The sequence below is a fragment of the Mchenga conophoros genome, linkage group LG14 (genome assembly GCF_057382185.1).
Source record: "Mchenga conophoros isolate Kocher_MC1m ecotype Shallow Benthic linkage group LG14, M_conophoros_male_GT1.1, whole genome shotgun sequence".
Classification (NCBI taxonomy): Eukaryota; Metazoa; Chordata; class Actinopteri; order Cichliformes; family Cichlidae; genus Mchenga; species Mchenga conophoros.
Window position 1 is genome coordinate 16869616 of NC_140539.1, and position 21411 is coordinate 16891026.

At 39.9% G+C, this 21411-nt stretch overlaps 1 protein-coding gene across 1 annotated transcript in view; it reads right to left on the reverse strand.

Moving 5' to 3' along the window:
- The window catches only part of kirrel3b (kirre like nephrin family adhesion molecule 3b), a 174717-nt gene that overhangs the window by 57024 nt on the left and 96282 nt on the right, over positions 1–21411 (reverse strand). The window contains exons 3-4 of the mRNA XM_085245571.1: positions 11890–12039; positions 6911–7060 (exon numbers count right to left, since the gene is read on the reverse strand). Of these exons, the coding sequence (XP_085101697.1) occupies positions 6911–7060; positions 11890–12039 (300 nt within the window). The remainder of the gene's footprint in view (positions 1–6910; positions 7061–11889; positions 12040–21411) is intronic.

Below are 21411 nucleotides of genomic sequence, written 5' to 3' on the forward strand. Positions count from 1 at the left end.
TCTTTTCTTTTTTTTTAGCCCTGCCCTCAAAGTTCATTTCCATTACTAAAAAGATGGCAGTGTGATCCTTGAGAAATAATGAATTCAGACTTATCCACAGAAATGGCTGATTCAGCTTTGGCAGTTGAAAACAACAATAACAAAAGATACCCTTGGGCTTTTGTGTACATGAATATTGTTGCTGAAGCATGCGCCCAAAACATTAACAATGCAGGAAAGGGAAAACAAATATCTTGCACACAATGGTTCATTCAAATGGCGTGCTATCAATTATGTTTGTCAGACGACCAGCGTAATATTGTATTTATGAATGCTTTTCATTTCCAAAGATCTTCTGCGGGGGCTTTGAATTTCAACCGCTGCACCAACTGCACATTGGTTCTTCCAGAAGTCAATCAACCACATATGGTTTAATTGTAAATGTAAATGTTGAAATGCTGATGCGCAAATATGCAAGATTAATAACAGAGCTTATATTAGGAGAAAAAAGGTCAAAAATGTATCTTATTGCACAATCAGACAACTATTTAAGCGTAACTAGATAAACCGTACAATAAAGGGTTGCCACAATACTCACATTTCAAACTTGATACCAGCACTTGGAAAGATATTCAGTACTATTATCAACACATGCAAAAAACAGAAAAGGCAAAACAGATGTGAAGAATACCAATCCTTGCACGGCTCTATAGCCATGTTAATTTCCTGTGCTTTTGGTGGCTTGCCACCATGTTTTTGTTGCCGATCAAATAGAGCTGTTAAGGTAGGCTGTTGCATTTTCTGTCTAGCTGCTGGTAGACTATTCTCTGCTTCAATCTGTTACATTAAAAGAAACACAGCACCCCAGTCTTTCTTCATAAAGGTCGGGGTGCCAGTCTTGAAGCTGCTTCGCTGAGTCTGTTGCGCTACTGTTTGAGTGCTCAGCTGATAGTGAGAGGAGGGGCTCTGTGCCTGCCTGTCTGCACCACTGCTGTGTGAAGCTGTGTGTCAGCTGGAGGAGGCGACGGCAGCAGCACTGGTATCAATACTGTTACAAATGAGTATGTGATCCCATAGTTCTTTTCAGTATCCGTTTAGCATCTGAGTACCAATTTTTTGACATTATTCGGTACATATGATACATAATAAACAAAAGTTAAGAACTGTGATATCCAGAGACACCGGTGTTACACAACAAGTGATGCAACATTTCTGAATGGGGGGGATTATTGTCTACTACACAAAAAGCTTTGTAACTCTTTTTTATTTCCTCCAGATAACGTCGACATCTTAAAAAAATCTCCTGTTTTTATATCCATGCTTCAAGCCAAAAAATAATCTCATCAAGGTTAATGGATGATCAAAAAAAATACTAGAGAATAGCCGGTGAAAAATATTGGGCCTAATGGCCAGGCATTTTTTTTTTTTTTAATCTTTTGAGTTTATCTTTAGTAAATTTTAATTAACAGCCAACAGTGAACAGTGTACCAAAAGCTCTCTGTTTGAGTTTACAAATTAACTGTGTCCTTTTAAGACAGGATTCAAAATTAAGAGAACTAACTAATTAAAGGAATTCAAGGCTGTCCATTAAGTAGGAAGGATTCATTAAGTGACTGGGGAAAAAAGGAGTGAGTAAATGCAGATGGTGACAAAAAAAACCCACTTAAAATAAAGACTAAAATGTCTGTCAATAAATGGCACTACAATTCATTAAAAGCATATTTATTTTGTGTAAAGAATTACCACAATCCAGTTAATTTAAAATCAACCAAACACCTTAGATAAGTTTTTCAGCCAAAGACCTTAATCAAACAACAGTGATCCCACTTCCTTTCATTCCACCGGTCCCCAACCAAAGGTAGAAAGATTAGAGCAAAGGTCTGGAGAGGTGCCAACTAGCTGCAAGGGATATAATTAGCCTCAGGGGTCTTTTTTGGACCTGAAACCCTCCATTCTCTTCCTTCATGACTAATTCACAAGACCTTGATTCTCCTATGGCATCTGAGAGTAAGCCTGCAAGCCATGCAAACTCTTATCCATTTAGTTGCCAAAGCTTTTCGATGAAGGGACTTCATTACCGTTTATAAATGTTGATGTAGTCAGTCTTTTTTAACTTCCTAACTCTTCCTTACTCTTCCCCATTTAATTATTGGCTGAAATGAATAAGAGTGAAGTAAAGGCTTTCGCTCCGTTTTCTAGTGAATGGGTGGGTTGTTTACACGTGTATTTTTTACAAGGCCAAACTCAGTGAAAAGAAAAGAGAAAAAAAGACAGAAAACTTGAAACATGCAACTTTATTCTTTAGCAGCATGAATATTCGTGTTCTGTGTTTCCAAAGATAACATACCATAATAGACCCATTTCTGTAATATACTCACATATCTATATTATTGCTAATATATATTGTAATATATCTATATCACTAAAGCACTTCTGGATGGATGCAAACTGCATTTCGTTGCCCTGTACCTGTGCATGTGCAATGACAATAAAGTTGAATTCTATTCTATTCTGAATTCTATTCTATTCTATTCTATATCAAAGTTAAGTGTTGAGAAGGTACTCTGACATGGTACATGGATGTATATGGGCTGAAACTGAATTATAAAAGATGGAGAGGAGAGCTTTAGATTTATTCTGCTGTCAATTTGGAAATGGAAGACTTTGTGTGTGCGTGTGTGTGTGTGTGCACTGGTGGGTGTGAGGATGCATTTAAGCATAATGCATATATGCCTATGTGCTGTATTTGTGTCTGTGTGCGCGCATATAGGCATGTGTGTGGCCGTAGCTGCTTTCCAAGTTGATAGACACACTCTGTCACCGCTGGCAAGTAATTGACAGCTAGGAGTTTGCAGTGACACAGGCCTTGCATATATTTCCTCCATTACCTTGTGTGTAGATCAGCCTGGAGTTCTCCCTGGCAGCGCATTGTGGAGTCATTGAGCTTGGCAGGGGATTAAACAAACACCTACCATTCAGGCTCATGGGGAGGTATGATAAACTCTCTCGCTCTCAATAAATCAAATACGAATAAAGGTGTTCCCTTTCTCGTAGCTTATTAGCTAAGATAATACAGTTCACCCAAATGCTGCACTTCCTTGTTGCCGTGTGATGCTTACGGTTGAAATTTCAGGGTTAGTAAATAGTGCTTTATTGCTTTAATTTACTTGGAATATGCCAAGATTTGACCACATGGAGTACAGTGGGGGGTGAAATAAAACTGAAAGTAGAAAAATATTTGCATCCACTGCTTATGGCAATTGTGTGCTCCCATATGAGCATCCTTTCACTGAAGGCAGCTTTTACCTAGAAAATTTCCAAGGCCACTAAGGCTAAACAAAGTGGTGTTTAGAATCATATTAAAGAAATAAGACATAATCATAAAGAAAAGCTGGCAGCACAAGAATATTAAAAGTAATGCATTTTTTTTAAAAGAAAAAAGAGAAAAAAATGGTAAATTAAAAACAAATACAAATTAATAAAGATTATAAAGGAAGAGAAGGAAGAAATGATAAAACACTATAAAAGACACCAAACAAATAACTCAAAGTGGAAGCAAAGAGAAAGCCAGCGTATAAAAATATGTCTTTAGAGGGATTTAAAAGGCGATAAAGAGCTCGCCAATCTGATCTCCTCACTGAGGTTGTTCCAAAGAGTGGATGCCCTGATAGAAAAGGCTCAGTCACCCTTGGTCCTCAGCCGAGATTGTGGGATGGCCAGCGCAGCCTTGGCTGAGAACCTCAGGTTACGACCGGGCGCACACAGCGTCAGAAGATCTGAGACATACTTTGGCGTGAGCCCAGAGCTGGCCTTGAAAAACATTATTAAAATCTTAAGATCAGTTAATATTAATAGGTAACCAATAAAACTATTTATTTATTTATTTTAGTTTTGTGTCTGACTGCTGCACATGGACAAGCTTGACAATGTTGATTCAGACATGTATAAAAATGTATTATAGTTTAATTGTAATATTAGCATGTATAACTGCCTCTAGATTTCATTTGGTTACAATTTGATTGTAGAGCAACAACCTTTTTCAAACACAGGGAAGAAAGGGAAGTTTAGACATGGGTCCCAGCCTTGTGTGAACATAAAGTGATTTGGCTGAAATTTGTCAGAGATTATTTTTTATACATTCAACTTATAGCATTGTATTTATATAATTAATAATTATTAGTAATTAAGATATTATCATTATTATTTTTGAATAAGTCAGTGATCATTTTAACATATGGTGCCACTAAAAAAAGAAATAAAATATAAAACACAACTTCCCAAAAAAAAACAAAAAAATCCAAGAAAAACCAAAACACCCAAAACATCTTTACTTTGTCTCTGTAAACACAAATCCACAGAGCTAGAGAGTTGGTCCTTAAAAGCCTGCTTGTGGAAAAAATGATGAGGGGAAAAAAACTTTTAGCCTTGAGTAGCATGCTATCCCTGGCTCACTTGGTTCTCCGTCGCTGAACGTCTGCCTGAACCATGCACACAGTGAAAATACTGCCCAAAACAGCACAACCATAAAACACAGCAAAATCTGTTTTTTTTTTTTCTTTTTGTTTTGTTTTATTTAAACAACTGAAAAATTGCCAAACAGCAGATGGAGCTCCTCTATTGGTCACAAGTTATTTTGGAGCATTTTTACTTCTTTCCAGTTGTTGAGTGCAGCAGAGCCCATGCCAGATGTTAACAAGCCAGCTAGCTAGCATTACCCAGCATGGTCTTCAGTGGTGCCATTTTTACAAATAGGGATTTATTAGTTTTTGGACTAATTTATGCCTCAACCGAATACTGTGTTCCAGTAATGTGTTGAAAAGAGCCGTGGATTACTAATTGTTCCAAAAAGTTGAATCAACCTTTTGGGGATTTTCTTACCTAGATGATTGAGCATGCATCAGAACATTACTAATTGTTATTATATATTAATGAGTGAGTGATTAAAACTGTGACTGAGTTAATATAGACCTTCTTCTCCATACTCTAGACCAGGGGTCTCAAACTTAAATGAGCTGTGGGCCACTGCTGGCACTGTCATCTCATTGGAGGCCCTCTTTAGTGTTCAAGTAGTACCAAAAAAACAAACAAACAAACAAACAAACAAACAAGAAAACAACCACAAATATATCTGAAAATGTAGTGTTTTGTTTGTGTTTTTACATTTCAATTATTGTTTAACAACACAAAACTACAAACGTGAACGCAATTTTTTTTTCTCACTCTTAACTGAAGCCTTTCATTGAACTACCAAATAAACAAGTTGTTACTCTCTTTCTGGCCGGACACGTGGCAGCACCTCTGCTATCATTTTGTTCGTATTTAACAAAATAAAAATGCAGACATAAGTGTACACATTAGCTAACTAACACAACCAATCCCTCAACATGTTTGCACTCTCTGCTCATATTAAATCATTTGTTGCTTTTTAAAGAACTTATTTTAACACTGCACTCGACAACAAACACGTCTACCCTAACAAAAAAGTAACTTCAAGGGCCAAATCGCATTATATTTCTTCACGTCAATATACGGCCCGCACTAGTTGTAATGTGGGCCGCAAGTGGCCCCTGGGCCACGAGTTTGAGATTCCTGCTCTAGACTGTAGAACCTTTCAGTGGGAGGCCAGTGTTATGATTCAATAAAGTTGCTTGAAAAGCCAAAGTGGAAGTTTAATGTAGGAGAATCATGCATTAAAATGGGTTTTGCGTCCAGCAATAACATCTTGAATTGCCTGTCGGGCTTTTTTTCTTTTTCCCCTAATGTCCCCTGAGTGTGAGGTCTGATTGCAAAGTTTCTAAGAAAGTCTCGATGTTAGAGCATCTGAACTTTCAAAGATGTAAGCATGCACCCTAAAAAGGAAAGCAGTAGATGATGGGAAAAGTGCAGTCACACCAGACATTTTAAACTCTGAAGAAGTATCCATAATTATTCACTTATATCCATTTGCAGGGAGGAGGCTTGTGCTGCCAGAGAAACATTATGCTGCAATTTGTCTCCCCCTCTCTCATTTTCTCTTTCTGTTTTCTCCCCTACAAAATCGTTAGTTTCACTTTTCATTAGGCTGGATCAATATGGCGGATGAGTTGCTAGTGGTGAGGAGCGGGCGTCAGACATCCCACAAATTCCCCACTCTTTTCACTCATTCCTTCCTTCGCTCTCTTGCTCTGCCACCGACTTGAGTTATCTATTCAGCACTCACCTACTGAGGAAGGTTAAGGGAAGAACGCTTGAAAGACCCAGGTAAGAGACGTGAGCCAGAGGTTGGACTAGAGCTACCCAATAAGGCAGAAATGAAAACACTGAATGATAACCCAATAAAGTTTAATTAAGAGCCTGTCACCTCTCAAGCTTATGGTAATAATGGAAATGAAGGCTGCATGCTGAGGAAGGAAATTAAAGTGGAAATAAGGTTCTGTAAAAGTTTCGTCATATTGACACCGTCTGCCAAATGGGAAAAAGTTATCACGGATTCCTGATTCCCTTTCAAAAGCTTAAATAAAGGATCTTTTCTGTTCAAGATTTGCAACATCATTTTTTATCATGTTTTGGAAAACATCACATGAAATATCAGTTTTGAGTTGTTGCTGGAAAGTGGGAAGAAAAAAAACAACCCTAAAACCTTTTTAAGCATTGAATTTGTTAGTGTTGCTTTGAGCTCTGGTGGTGCTTCTATCCAGTGCTCAAGAATACTGGGATTTAATACATGTATACTGTTATTACACTATTGTATCAAATAATTGGAACAAAGGTGTTTACTTTGTTCTACACATTTCCCTAAGTTAAGAACTGATAGTTGACAGATTAAAAAGAGAGAAGCCAGTGCTTTTTTTTGCTTTTTTTCCACAAGCCATTTGCAATCCGGTGATTGGAGCCTGCTGGCACTGGTACAGTGGGTTTGTTTGGAGTTGCCGTGTGCTCAGTGTTGACTTACCCAGAACAGTGAGGCGGGCAGGACGGGACCTCATGGCAGCCTGAACTGCCTGGCACTCAAACACTGCATCATCCGTCAGTTCAACACGCTGGATTCGCAAATGATGCTCCCCTGAACCATGGTCGCCAATCACTGTGTAACGAGGGTAGCCTGCAGTGCAAACACATTTGTCCATTTGAAAATGAAAATACTGTGCACTCGCCAAAAGCAAGATGATAAAATGATTATTTTTTAAAGCTTTTAATAACAAAATCATTTTGTAAAAAAAAGGAAGAAAAAAGAAAATGCTGCTTCGTTACCTTTCACAGTTCAGCCATTTACATATTAACTTTAACTGAGCTGCAAAAGCATGTAATTTAGATAACAGAGAAACTGATTTTACAATGACTTTATAGGTGAACATAGCTTGAATGTTAATTTGTTACTTTACTCACAATGCATTTTCATACATGTCCATGTTTTTACAGCACTCCTGCCAATTTTAAGGAGTAGCTGTAGCATTCAGGATAATGATTTTTCTTTTTTTTTTACTTCAGCTATAAACAGGAATTAGTTTGACTTGTTCCAGCAAAGCTTTCTGAAATGATTTACAGCTTAATAAGGGAAGAATGGAGAACAACATCCAAGAGACATGGACATTTTGCACAAGTCAAGAGAGATGGTTTCAAAGAAATCGCCCTCAACTATTATCGAAATGTGCACTGCGAGTTTTTAGCGGCACGCGTCCCTCGATGGGGTTAGATGAGCAAGAAGAAGAATGAGTTTAACTGGGCGGCTCTGTGGGGTATTCCGCATGCTTTTGGATTTGCTCGTTTCCTAAGATAGATTCTCTTTATTTTTCATGCTCCATATTTTTAATTACTGTGGATACAGTGCTTGGAAAACACGGGGAATGTGTGTTTATACAAATTAAACTCCCACAAATGCGAGTAACTTCCAGCTGAGAACTGCTTTTTCCTCCAGTAGCACTTATAGAAATATAATTGATGAACCTTGAGGAGTGAATTGGAGAGTTTTACAGGGGAACAACGGCACTCCAAACATTGTGTATTGCAACAGGAAACTTCACACTTTCTGCTCACATACTCAGAATTTTTGTTCCAAAAAAAATAAGTTTTGGTTTCTTACCAAAAGATTTTTGGGAACAAAATATGGATTTTCCGATAACAACCACCTTATAAGTTAAGTTCACTTCAGCGATCCCTCAGAATCACTATAAAGGGTTTGCTCTCTGATTATATGTTTTACTAACCACAGGGAACATAACAGACTGGGCAGCCTTATAACAGCTTTTAAGTCCTTGAATTTGTCTAGTGCAAAAGCCCATCGTATGCTCAAAGTCCAATTACTGATGGTTGCTTCATTGAATCCAGTAGCCTTTAATAGAGCATGAAGTGGGCCTCATTATATGCTGGTGGGGTGAGTTACAGCCGATTAAACTACTCTCTGCATTTCATCTTCCAACATGTAGCTTTTAATCTTGTGGGCCTATACACTGGGAAGAACAAAGGACAAAAAAATGCCTAAGTATAAGCAGTACAACCAGGCAGAGGACACAGGAGAAGTTTAAAGACGTGGCACGCTAACCAAGATGACCAAAATGCCACCAGCTACTGTTCTGAGGGAATACTTAGAATGCAGTTGATAAATGTCTTTTTTCTTTCAGTTTCATATGGAGGAATGGCAGTAAAAAAAAATGCTGTACATACAGTTAACACAGGCCCAATCACAAGTAAAAGCTCCCGTGAATAGTATTAATAACCACTGCCTGAAAAGGCGCTTTCTACTTTTCCACACTCAGGAAAATTTTTTTAAAAAAAACAGAAGCTTAAATGAAAGGATGCACCATTATGTTCACAAGGTCACCCAGAGACCCATTTTGCTTCAGTTTTATGTTCACTGATGAGATTCAAAGCAATAGTGCCATTTTGGATCACAAGGGTAATGATCATTGCGCAAATCTGAATTATGTGACCTTGAGTTGACTGCAGACTACACAGCCGAGCCTTAACTGCACCCGGGAAACAAGATGCACTTCACAACTTCGCTTTGCTGGTCTTAATTGTGGCAAGGTACGAGGCATGCAAATTTCTGTTACGCAAACAGATGATCTTGCCAATTACCTCATCTGTGCCTCTGGCAAACTAAGAATAATTTCGCTATGTGAGGACATGGCTCCGTTCCAGTTTCATCTCCGTGCATCAGCCGAATCCGAAAGGAATACAATTTGCATTTGCCGTGGATAGTAAATGACAAGAATGTGTCTAATTTCCAAACAGTATAAACATGCTGAAATGTGTTTTTGTCATCTCATAAGCACCTTGATCATGTATTTTGCCAATGTGACTGAAGTTATACTGACACACATGAAGACTGATCACCTCGGCACATGTGACGCGGGTCATTGATCTTAGATCTCGGGGAATTTCAAAGACACCGCGCGTTACCCAAAGCAAACAATGTAAAATAGGCCCATTAAGGAGTAATGAATCCATCAGAGGAGAATGGATTTATCTTCGGGCCGAATCAATGGTGACCATGCGCGTGCGTGTGTGCGTGTAACTATACAGAGACTTGAGGCGTGGCCTAGTGATTTATGGCGTTTACCTAGAGCATATTTCACACAGTGTAAGCACTGGGGGATAGAGAAAGGTTTTGCTGCATCTGTGAACAGATGACCGGAGTGTTCAATTTGATCTCATGAGAGGCAGGAGTAGCACCTGCTCGCATCTAAAGGTCTGCCATCAGTCTCTTCTCAAGAAAGCGTCCTCCTGGAGTATATCCACAAGTGCATGGCAAAATATAAACACTTCCCCGTCCATCTCGCTCTGCGTGCACACCGGGAGAATTCACTTATAGCCGCTCTGCCCATTGTCGCCGTCAAATTGTGCAGCAGTTACATATTCATGGCATTGACTGGCGTGTGGAGCTGCTGTGGGGCTACTTCACTTTTCTTTAATTAGAGTGGAAAAGCATGGCACAAAAGGGAATGAAGAGGAAATTCAGGGACAGATAGGAATCATTGGCTTTTGTGCTATGATTTCTCGCACTGAATGGTGAAAGAGTTCTCTCAGTTTAATCACTGCTCCTGTGAATGGAAACAGGTCCCAGGCGGAGCACGCTGCCAACGCAGCTTCTTTCTATGAATACCCAAGCAGACCTATATTATTGAAATGCTCCATGCAACATTTGATTCGTCGCACTTTTTATGTATACAGCTGCCAATTTCCTTTCTTTGTGTACATCTTGCAATGATGTACCATCACTCGTTTACTTCTGCATGCGTTACTTGTTTAGGTAGGCAGGAGCAGCAAAAAAAAAAGAAAAAGAATAAAAAAGGGACAGCTGTGGAGTACTTTATTTTGAAAAAGTGTCATCTGCTTCAATAGGAGGCACTCAGCTCCTGTCCGTATCGCTGGGTTGATTTCAGCAATCTTTCCTCCCCCGACAGGAATCTATTCCTCCTTTATATGAAACTGTGCACATTTTTAAACTCTCAAACTCTACACATCGGGCCTGATCATTCACCCAAACAACAGGAAGAAGAGAGCTGATGGAGAAGGTCAGAGTTTCTACATTCTGCCCGTGGCTGGGAAATTATTTACAGATGCGTTGTTAAAGAGTGATCTGCTGCAGTTCTCCTCGGTGTGACGACCCGACGTTCTCTCTTTCCTCTTTTCTCCACCTTACTCCGACTTTGCCCATTCTTGAAATGAGATTTCATCTTGATTGTCTTGTCTTGTTAAATCAATAAAATAGAAGAGGATAAACATCTCTGCTCCACTCTGACCCTAAATAAAATTGTGCTCCCTCTTACTCCCTCTCTCTTCCATTCTATCTCCAGCAATCATAAGTACTTTCCCTGTCTGCCTCCTTTTCCTCCAAAGAAGACTGTGGGACTATTGTTTACAGCTACCTCTCAGCCTCCCCTGTGCCTGATAAGGACCTGAAGAGAGAATAAGATGGCTTTACTGGGGCTCTGTCAGCCACTGAGGTTTAATTACAAACCGCGCTGGTGACAGGAAAAGGCCTTTAAAGAGCATTTGCTAAAGGTCAGAGGGTAGAGGACCTCAAATCTGTAGAGCAATACATATTTAATCGCCGGTGATCACGAGAGACATTTGTGTTTTGAAAATGGCCACAGTTGGATATTGTGACACTGTGCCGCGAATCGCAATTAACTCCGATTTCTCAGTGGTCACAGAGCAGACGTGCACGAGGTAAATTAGACAGCTCTAAAATAAAGACTGTGCCCTTAAAGAGTAATGCATCCCGCTGCGTACGGAGCCCTGCGTAAACATTCAAATGAATGTTTCGTGAGAATTTTATGAACCTTTCAATAAATAATGCAACAGCGACATGGTGTTGCAGGGTTTTCTTATCCAGCAGCTTTTGCGCTTCAAAAGGTTGTTCAGGTTTATTGAAAGGAGCGATGCGTTTCCTTGAAATTCATCAAGGTCGCCAGCACACAAAGCTTTGATTGGTTTGACAACAGGCTACTAAGTGACAGTGCAGTAGTCACTTTTGCACTAAATTAAACAATTAAGACAATTATGCACGAGGTGCAGTGTAATTAGAGGACACCAGGTACTCTTCAAAAAGCCATTTAGAAGCCTGAAGCACCAACAAAGACCAGGGCAACAACTCATTTCGTGCTGCAGTTGGTTTGAAACTATGAAAGATTCAACTTTGCATGTAACAGAGTGACATAAATGAGTTCTTTTTGCTCGTTCATGTTGAGTGATACAATTAGTGCACTTGCAATTCTTGATTGATGAAACACACTATTAGGGGCCCTGCTTTATCTCTCTGTGGATTCATGTATTTGGCAAAGGGTAACTTGTTGACACGTGTGGACTTGAGATGACAAAAAGCAGCCATTTGAATATGACAGTTATATTAGAGGGTATAATTAATAGATGAAACAGAGGGCAACACAGAAATCCAGGGTAACATGCTCAAGGGAGGTAGATGCTTACCAGAGAGGTCTCTGCCCACACCCAGCGCCAAGCCGTTTTTGATCCACAGGACGACGCCGTGATAGCCGGGGATACTGCACGGTAATGTCACAGGTTGGCCTGCCACCACCACCAGGTCCTGTGGCTGCTGGGAAAACATGGCCACTGTCCCTTAAAAAGCAAAAGAAAGAAAGGCAAAAAAGAAGGGGGATGGTTTAACCGTAAGCAGATTAAATCACTGCGCTATTTTTAATGTAAGCTAGTAAAGTGAAGAGGGCAAGAAAATGTTTACATCAAAAAAAAAGAAGGAAAGAGAGATGTTTTTATAAGCACCTGCTTTCAGCGCGCAAAATACCGAGTGAAGAGAGAGGAAGGCGTGCGGAATCACGTTGAAAGAAGCCTAAAGGGTGATATACAAATGTGGCACATCCTTTCAGTATTCATGATACTGAGGCAAGATACCGCGCATGCATCAGAGGTGTCAGTGCAGCAACAGGACTGAAGCACAGGCTAAGAGACAGCCATCACAGTTCGGCTTGGTTCATTTATGAAGGATGTCACCGTACAGATGGGCTGGGCCCGTACACACCACAGCAGATAACACAATCTTGTCTGCCAACACAGGCTCTAGTGGCATATATTAACTGAAGCTCACACCCATGTAGTCCAACTGTGTGCGACTACTATTAGATGCACTCCTCTACTGCACGTTCAAGCGGAAAGTAGTGAGTAGTGAACTCCATTAGAGGCAGAGTGTGTTAATGGGGAGGCTGTTGTGTGTGTGTGTATGTCGCACGGGGGTAGAAAGGGGGGGTCAGAATGGAGGGTACAAAGTGGTACTGATGTGTAGTTCAAAACACTGGCAGGCTGCCGATCAACTTAAGCCTACACACTGACACACATTCATACAGACGCCCTCAGACTGTTTTGGGAGCACAAACCGCAGCAAAGGTTTGAAAAGTGTTACTTGCTCTCTCGCTTTACTCAGTTTTGTTCACAGCGCTGTCTTATTTTCAGACTTCTGAGTTCAATTGTTTGGATTTGATTTTTCTAGCCCTTTTCTCCATTAGTGTCCTGGTTTTCGAATGTGCTGGCAAAAAGCCGGCATATTTTACAGACTGCTGCTTTTTGGGGGGTTTTAACGCCGAAAGGGGCTCACGCACACTCACACAAGGACATGTTAGTCACATACAAATAAAAAAAGCTGACAGAAAAGTAGCATGTAGTCAATTACGATGATAAACAGAGCAAAGACTGTGTGGGACGTTAAAGAGCGTTTTCATCTCGCATCTCTGCATCGCGCTGCTTTCTTATGCTCGCTTTTATATTCAAAAAGAATTATTTATCCTTCAAGATTTCAAACCACAAACAAAGGGAGGACTGCTGTCATACAAGAAACAGATTTTGAATTCAACTGAGGAATCCTGCAATCTTTCTTTTCACTTTAGAGCTGAATTTCTATGATGGATAACTCGTTGAAATTGTACTTTTTCATATTCATTCTTGCTCTCGCCTATGTACCCTGTCAAGGAATACACAATGCAGTACAGGGTTGCCTTTCGATATCCATCTATCACTAGCGCCATAACCGGAAAAGAAATGAAAATAATAATTAATGTATTCTTTCTCAAAACACGGAATGGGTTTTTCATCATCTTTCGACTCAACATTTTCTCTCTGGATCACGAGGCCCTTTGAAAAAAGCATGTAAGCCATGTGAGCCATGTGAGCCATGTGAGCCATATGCATTGCCCTTCAGATCAAGACATCTTCATTCAGCCTTTGCTGTGTTTCCATGTGTGGAACTTATCTTAGTGTTATTTTGCTACCCATTGAACACACAGATGAAGGACTCTAACATATAGACCACAACTGAACAGATCTACTGTCTTGTTCAGAAAAACCATTGTTAACAAAGGACATCACTGAATCTGATGAGCTATGGCATTACTGTTAAACCGACAAACTCAAGTCAATCAATTTACCTTTGGAAGGCTGGAAGCACACATAAAGTCACTCTTTCTACACGTCCCGTATAATCACTCGTGTCTCACATCTGTGGATGTAAGAATGTGGATTAAAGATTAGCCATGTCAGTTTGTTTTGTACAAAGAATTTAAATCTAAGGACTAGTTTTCCTAGAACTGCTACATGCAAACATCTGTATCTGAAAACAGTCTCTTTAAAGGTGTCATCAAAGGTGTGACTGCGCACCTCTCTCCCACACATGAGGTATGTATGATATGCCACCCATTACCGGTAGACTTACTTGAAGTTGTGTCTTCACTGAAGCACACCACACATTTTGAGTGTTAACATCAGCTGTAGCGGAAAATATGCTCACTGTACTAGTGTGTTGCTTAATTGGGAAAATTTCCACAAACAGAATGCGTTGTTAAATGTGCTCCTGTGGCTGTTTGATAGAGTCTGCCTCCCGGCATCACATTTTAACACACTGTGTAATCCATTCATTTAGAATATGTGGGTATGTCAAAGATCTATGCAGATAGACTTCAGGAGGACTCCCACCATGAGTCTGTAATCAAATGTCTCTGCCGGTGTTGTAGAAGTCATAACCCAGAAAACTGAAAATCATCTTGCATATTGGAGAAATCTCCATAGTTGAATTCTAACTTCTCAGTTAGGCAACAAATTTGTCTTCTAACAGAAATGTTTCCAGGTGACACAAATAAGTTATGGCCCAGCCGGTGACTTTTGAAGTTGCTAACCACTCATCAGTGGTGTTGAAAAATGAGTTCTAAGTCCAGACATTCCCTAAAACATTACAAAGGGACATTTAGAAACTTAGAATATCCAGAAACTTTCCCAGGGGACACATTCACAGTGTGTTTCTGCATTTAATATTTGTCTGTTTGCCTCTGTGTATTTGAAGATTGATTAAAAATAATAATTAATGAGTTCTTTCTTAAAAAACAGAATAGGTTCTTCATCATCTTTCAACTCAACATTTTCTCTCTGGATCACGAGGCCCTTTATAAAAAGCATGCACGCTGTGAGACTTTATCAGTTGATTAAAACTGTTTCTTAAACTATCGAGCACTGAGCACCTTCGGTCACTGTGATTGGATGAGTTCTTGTGTACTCACCTTGAGCACTCAAAGTACAACATGTCTCTACTGCACACACATTAGTTCTATCTAACATTCGGACACATTCACACCCTGATGAAGGTTCAGTATCTTGTCCGAGGATACTTTGACATGCAGACTGGAGCAGCCAGGGAACGAAACACCAACCTTCTGTTTAGTAGCCTTCTGAACCATAGCCATGACATAACCTGACCCAAGAGTGACAGAAAGTTCATTTGAATTTCATTTAATGTAACTTAAGTTAAAAACTTAAGTTCATTTCAAAAGCAAATGTCTGACATAAAACAAATTGGAGCACTAGGATAACATCACTGTGCATACCCAGTACATTAAAAAGTGTCAACCAGGGCTCATCTGTGTCGAGTTAAGCTGGAAGTGTCATGTGTTGCATGACAATGTAAAGACCGTTCAAAAGGACAATGCTGCAAACATGCATACTATCTAGCAGTCTGGGCCTAACACATGACGTAGCACATGCACCACTTTTGGATCTTGGTCTTAACTTAAAATGAATCTACAACACTTTGACATTGGAATACTAAATTGCTAAAATAACCCTTAACCTGAATGTGATTATTCTTGGCTTTAGCTTGAGCACACCTTAAACAACAAAACTGTTCTCCAGCAAAGACTGAAGAACAGATGGTTTTATTCTAAAAAAAAAAACAACAACCCACAAACCCGTGGGAACTTGAATGCAATTTCAGCTTTGCTCATTTTAAATTAGGACTTGACACTCGAGACTTCATCCGTCTTTATTCAGAAGGTATTCTTTCAAAACATTTTCTTTTAAATGCTGCCACTGCAAAACTAGTGTCCTCAGAGGACCATCAAGCCAGCGATCAAGAGAACGTAGGACTTAACCGGCACCAGCCTGTACCTATCACTTAAGCAGTTAAAAAAAAGTGACCTCCTTCATTCAATTTAAAGCCTGGCTGGGTTTTGCAGCTAATGTGTCTTCATAAGGGAGCAGCAGCAATAGTGACATGGGATGATGTGTGTGGGTAGGCTGATGTGGCTGCATCTTATCATTCATCCATCCACTTTGCACCAAAAACACTCTTTGTCACATTTCCCAGAGGTATCCATCACCGGGGAATCACAGTGGTGGCAAAAAACCAAGCCACCAAAATCTACTTTGTCTTTATTTGCCTGGCATGTGCGTGTCAGAGCAACAACTTCTCTCCTCACTTGTTCATGAAGAATGCTTTCATAGCTAAAAAGTGCAATTAGTAATTAATCCCCTCACTTAACTCTTCATTCCTGACAGGAAAAAAAAGGAGGAGGGGGACCGGGCTCGGGTGCCCACAGAGCCAGAGATCCACATTAATAGAAGAAAAAAAAAAAACAGTTTAGTCGAGAGCTTGCTCGAATAAATAAATAACTAAATACAATCAAATGGAAAAGAGTCTAGACATGCCAATTTGCTGTGAGTCAAATGGGTCTTGACTTCGGGGGTTAGGTTCTGTAAATGTGTGGGCACATAGAGCAGACACAGACACCTTTTGTCTGTCGCTAGAGACAACAGACAGCCCTATGGGTTTTTCTCACTCAGCAACGGTGAGCCTGTACTATGAATAGAGCTTAAGAAAATGAATAAAAAAAGTCAAGTACTTATTTGGTTTTCATATAATGTCTGAAACAATAAGTCACATAAAGAAGTGTTTTACAGCTCTTTAGTTTTGGCAAATTGAGCAGTTTGCTCAAATCATTCACATGAGCTATCCGCCTATTATCTCACATCCGCCTTTCGCTAAGCCAGCTCTGTCAACAAAAACTGAGATTGTTTCAGAGAAAGCAAAGCATTCCCTCTCAGCTCATCAATATTTATCCGCATTTAACGCATGTGGCGAAACATAAAGACGTTTTCAGCATTTTCATATCCTCATATTGTTATTCATCTTTTATACATTCGATGCAAAGTAAATTACAGTGTATGTTTACTCGCATGAAATGATTATGATTCATGCTTGTGATTGAATACCTTGCCTAAGAATGTGAGGCGGCCAGAGATCTTTTATAAGGACTGCTCAGTTGCTTCAAATGGTGTAAAAAAACACAGGTAGTCAAAAACATAGCATGGAGCCATATTCATAATGTGGACCGGCACTTTGCATCGCCTAATGTTGTCATTTCACTTCAGATAATTTGTTTACCATTGGACGGCTGCTGCATTTCCACACACTCCAGCACTATTTTCCCCTCAGTGCTAACTGCCCCCAATTTTATCGCTCTTTGCCAATCAGGCCTGGAAATTACCATTACGGACACACATCCGTGTACACACGCACGCACACAAACACACACACACACTTCAGAGAAATAATCAGCATGCTGTCTGTGCGGCATGTGGCCACACAGCACCAAAGCTTAGCCCAGGATCATTATCAAAAACTATTACCCCTCTGGCCTGGGCATTTTATACTAGCAATTTAGAAGCACAGGAGAGATTCAGAATATGGGGGAGTGTGTGAGTTACTCATATGTGTTGTTATTTGGTCGCCACTGACCACAGATTCTGCTGGTAGTTTCTGGTGGCATGGAAGTGGAAGAGCACTGGAAGGAGGAAAAGGTTTGAGTGAGCGTCTGAAGGATATGTTTTATCTTCTTCTCATGTGCTGTAGCTGCCATTACAGTCAGGTTGTTTGTTAGAAGGGTGACGAAAACGGGACTAAATTAAACGATTCTTATCGAGTGTATTCCCGTGACCACAAAAAAGAAGTACATTTTCTAAGCACATGACTGGATTTCCATTTTGCTGTTTTCGCAAAGCTCTGTGAATTATTGCTGAACACTTCAAAAGACTTTGTAGCTGCAGTCGTGAGTCACAAATCCACTGCAGTATTAATGCTGATTATCGAAATCTTTAGCTCTAGCAACTGAATTTAAAAAACAAACCTAAATATTCAAATACAATGTACTTCCATGTCCTCCTTCATCAGACACTGATTAGTCATAAACCCACAACTGGGCTCCATTCCTCTCACTTTCCACATAAATCTAATGGCAGTGGTATCTGCACTATAATTATCTCCAGCTTGAATATTATTTCAACAGTGCTGATATAGTATGACATCCGTCTTGCCCGCATCTACAAGAGTCCATTCCACGTTTGTGAAAATCACTGTTCGATTGGTGAAAAGTGAGTCCCGTATGATGGCTGAGAAAGCATTCTGACATTTGTGAAAAGAAAAACACACCCCAATTTTGGAGGTGTTAAAGCAATGTCGCTGCAAATGTGTGACAGAAACTTGGCAGGAAAAGTGCCAGCTAATTATCAAACATAACCAACCAAAGTTGCACGTCAATCAACTGTTCAATCACTTCTAATCAAATTTATTCACAATACAATTCCTGAAGTTGCCCAGTGATTTTTGATTTGTTGCAAATGATCAGCGGCTTTGTAGGAGTTTAATTAGGCAATTACGAAGTCATTATAGATTTTGGCAGTCAGAATGCACCCTGTGCAAACTACCTCAAACCACACTGTATAACATTAGCGTTAATTTTAGTGCTAATTCTGCAGATGAAAGTTACTGAGAATGCATAGTTTTAGTTCCCTCCAAATAAATCTGTGAAAGTAGCGAGAAAGGTACAGTATGCAGATACAATGAAAAGGGTCACATCTACAGTCAATGAACAAGAGAAGTGCAACACCAATAATTTTTTAAAACTCGCTGCATTCTAAAAGAAATTGCATTCCTTGCGTTCTGAAAGGCAGAAAGGACACTGTGAACAAAGATCTACTTTCAGAGAGGAGGGGAGCAGCAGGAATGACAAGGCCTCAAATATTTGCCTGAGTATCTATCATAAGCCTGCTCTGGGTGGGACATGATATTCACTGTAATAATGGGATTTTTTTTTTCATCCCTGTTAGATGAAAACTGAAATTCAACTTTCTTTCAAGGTTTTACACCCAGGGTTTACACAAAATGCAACCTGTAGGCCAGTGGTTAGCCTTCGCGACATTCTGTGTGACTCACAAGCACAAGAAGGAAAGATGAAGCATCCACACTTCATGCTACGCCTTATGTCCACTATATGGACAACAGCATTGCGCCAAACTTCATAATCTTTGAATTCACCGCCACAAGTGACAAAAATCAAGAACCTTGCTTGATCGATCCGTCTCGAGTGAAAAATGGGTCAATTTAAAAAGCTGGCTGAATTAAAGTGTAGTACTGTAATAGGATGCCACCATTAACGAACAACTCTAGTGAAAAAAAAAAGCCAGTGCAAACCACCATTCTCCAACCACACGTTTCACAAACACGAGCTAAACGTGTTCGTGGAATGCCATCAATCATACCCCTGCTCGTAAACTGGCGTGTCGTAGTGAAAACTTTGAAAACCCCCCGTTTTATACGAACTATGATATGAAATAACGCAGTATTTCTCAGAGTCATTAGGCTTGTCCTACACGGGCTACTTTATTAATATAAAAATGCGATCCCTCAGACGCAGCTGGCAACGTTACAACAATAGTAGCCAATGATGAATATTTCATAAAGCTCTATCAAGCCCATTAGAGGAGGCATATATTACTATCAATCTGTCTTCCTCATCAAAATGTTCAAATCCCCCTTTCCTGCCTGTCCACTTGTAAAACAAACACTGTATACAGACTGATAATACACTGGGCCTATCTACACTGTGATGCCTGCCATTATGAGTAAATTGTGTCTATGGGAATGCAAATTCATGAAGCAGGGAAGATAAACATCAGTGCTGCCGGAAGACTCTGCATTTATGCCCCCTCTCACACTGTGCATTAGTGGAGCATGACAGTTGCCAAGGCACAATCAAGATGTATCGCCCCCAGTGATGACTTCTAAAAATTACAAATGGCAACAGCGGGAAGGCCTTGCAGGAGCCCGCTTTATCATCAGCTACATGGCCAGAAGAAGTAAGATTTCATGGGCATCAGAAAGTGGAGTATCAGAGCCGACAAACCGCTTGTTAAATTTCTCAAGGCTTCATCTTTCCTGGCAGTCTGCATACAATAAGCTAGAAAAGTCATCCATGTAAAGCAAGCCGGGGGTCGTAAAGGTCGTCAAGGCTGCTTCCAAGCAGCCAGTGAGCATTCTGAAATGCCGCATAGCTCACAAAGCAGGGTGCTATACCTGTAAGATGTATATGAGATTCTGTATTTATATGTTCTGTAAACTCAAGACCTCGTCTGACCACTAATTGTAATTACTGTTATAAAACAAGTCATGTGGGCTAGTTTCCAAGGTAACTACAGTTCAAAGAGAACAGTTCAAATATTCCAGTTAGCATAAATGCAACTGAACCCTCCCTACCCTGACTGGTATTGATTAAAAAGTGTGGGGAAATGGAGCGACTCACTTCGTGAACTGGACTACTTTTTTTAGCGTGCACTTTTGCATAATAGAAAGCAGGGACATAAAAGAGATGCAAATTAGTGAGGAAGATGGAGAAGAGAGGGAGTTTGTGAGTTCAGATGGGGCCTGATTGAACAGGAAGGGTCCCTTCTGTTTCTCTGCTCCATTATATCCTTTCTGTGTCCACTTTCCTCACTTCATGGCTTCCAGCCTCTTCACTACCCTCCTGTTACTAGAGTCTTTGTTAAAATGTTTGCTTTAAGAGCTCAGGGCCAGCCCTGTTATTGTCTTGTTGCTGACATAAAGATGTCGGAATATGGATATCGACACACTTGATGATTCATAAAGGATACTCCAGAGAAGGGACCGTGGAGGGTGTTCAGAGCAGGTGTACATTGGGATTGATCACATTCATTAAGGAATGATGAGTATTTGAAACAGACTCAGGTGGCTGATTTGATGGATGCGGTGTAGAGAAGGTCTTAGTCCAATAGGGCATACACTATATTTTGAGGCAGAGCCACATTTTTCTATTATACGATATGTCAAAGGAACAGAAAGCTGCATTAAGTTGTCTTTTGTCCAGCCATAACTCATATTTTGTCGGGCTGACAAGATAAAAGTGTACCTAGACTTTCAAGACTTATTTTAGTATTTTTATTTCTTTGAGTGTGATTAAATAAAGAGATAGGATCAAATTGCTTTCAAAATATAACCAAAGTGCATGGAACAGTGTGTCTCGGAGGTGTATAGGAAAGGTTTCCAATTAATTTAATTTATGTTATCCATGAAAACAAAAACCTAAAATGGTATTTATTCAGTTCAGATTTCTTGCCAATTGGGAAATAGATTTAACTTTATAACAGCAACTGTAAAATTATAGTTGGTTAACACATTCCACTTCAAGGCCCTAACCCCTATTAACAAGGATTAGGGGTTAGGATTTAGGGCTAGAACCTTTAATTGCACAACTTCAGTAACAAATAAATATGCACTGCTACTCTAAATGAGCACTCAAAGCACGTTTTACAACAACACTCATTCACACACATTCATACAAGCACCTATTTGCATACCTAAGCGCCTTA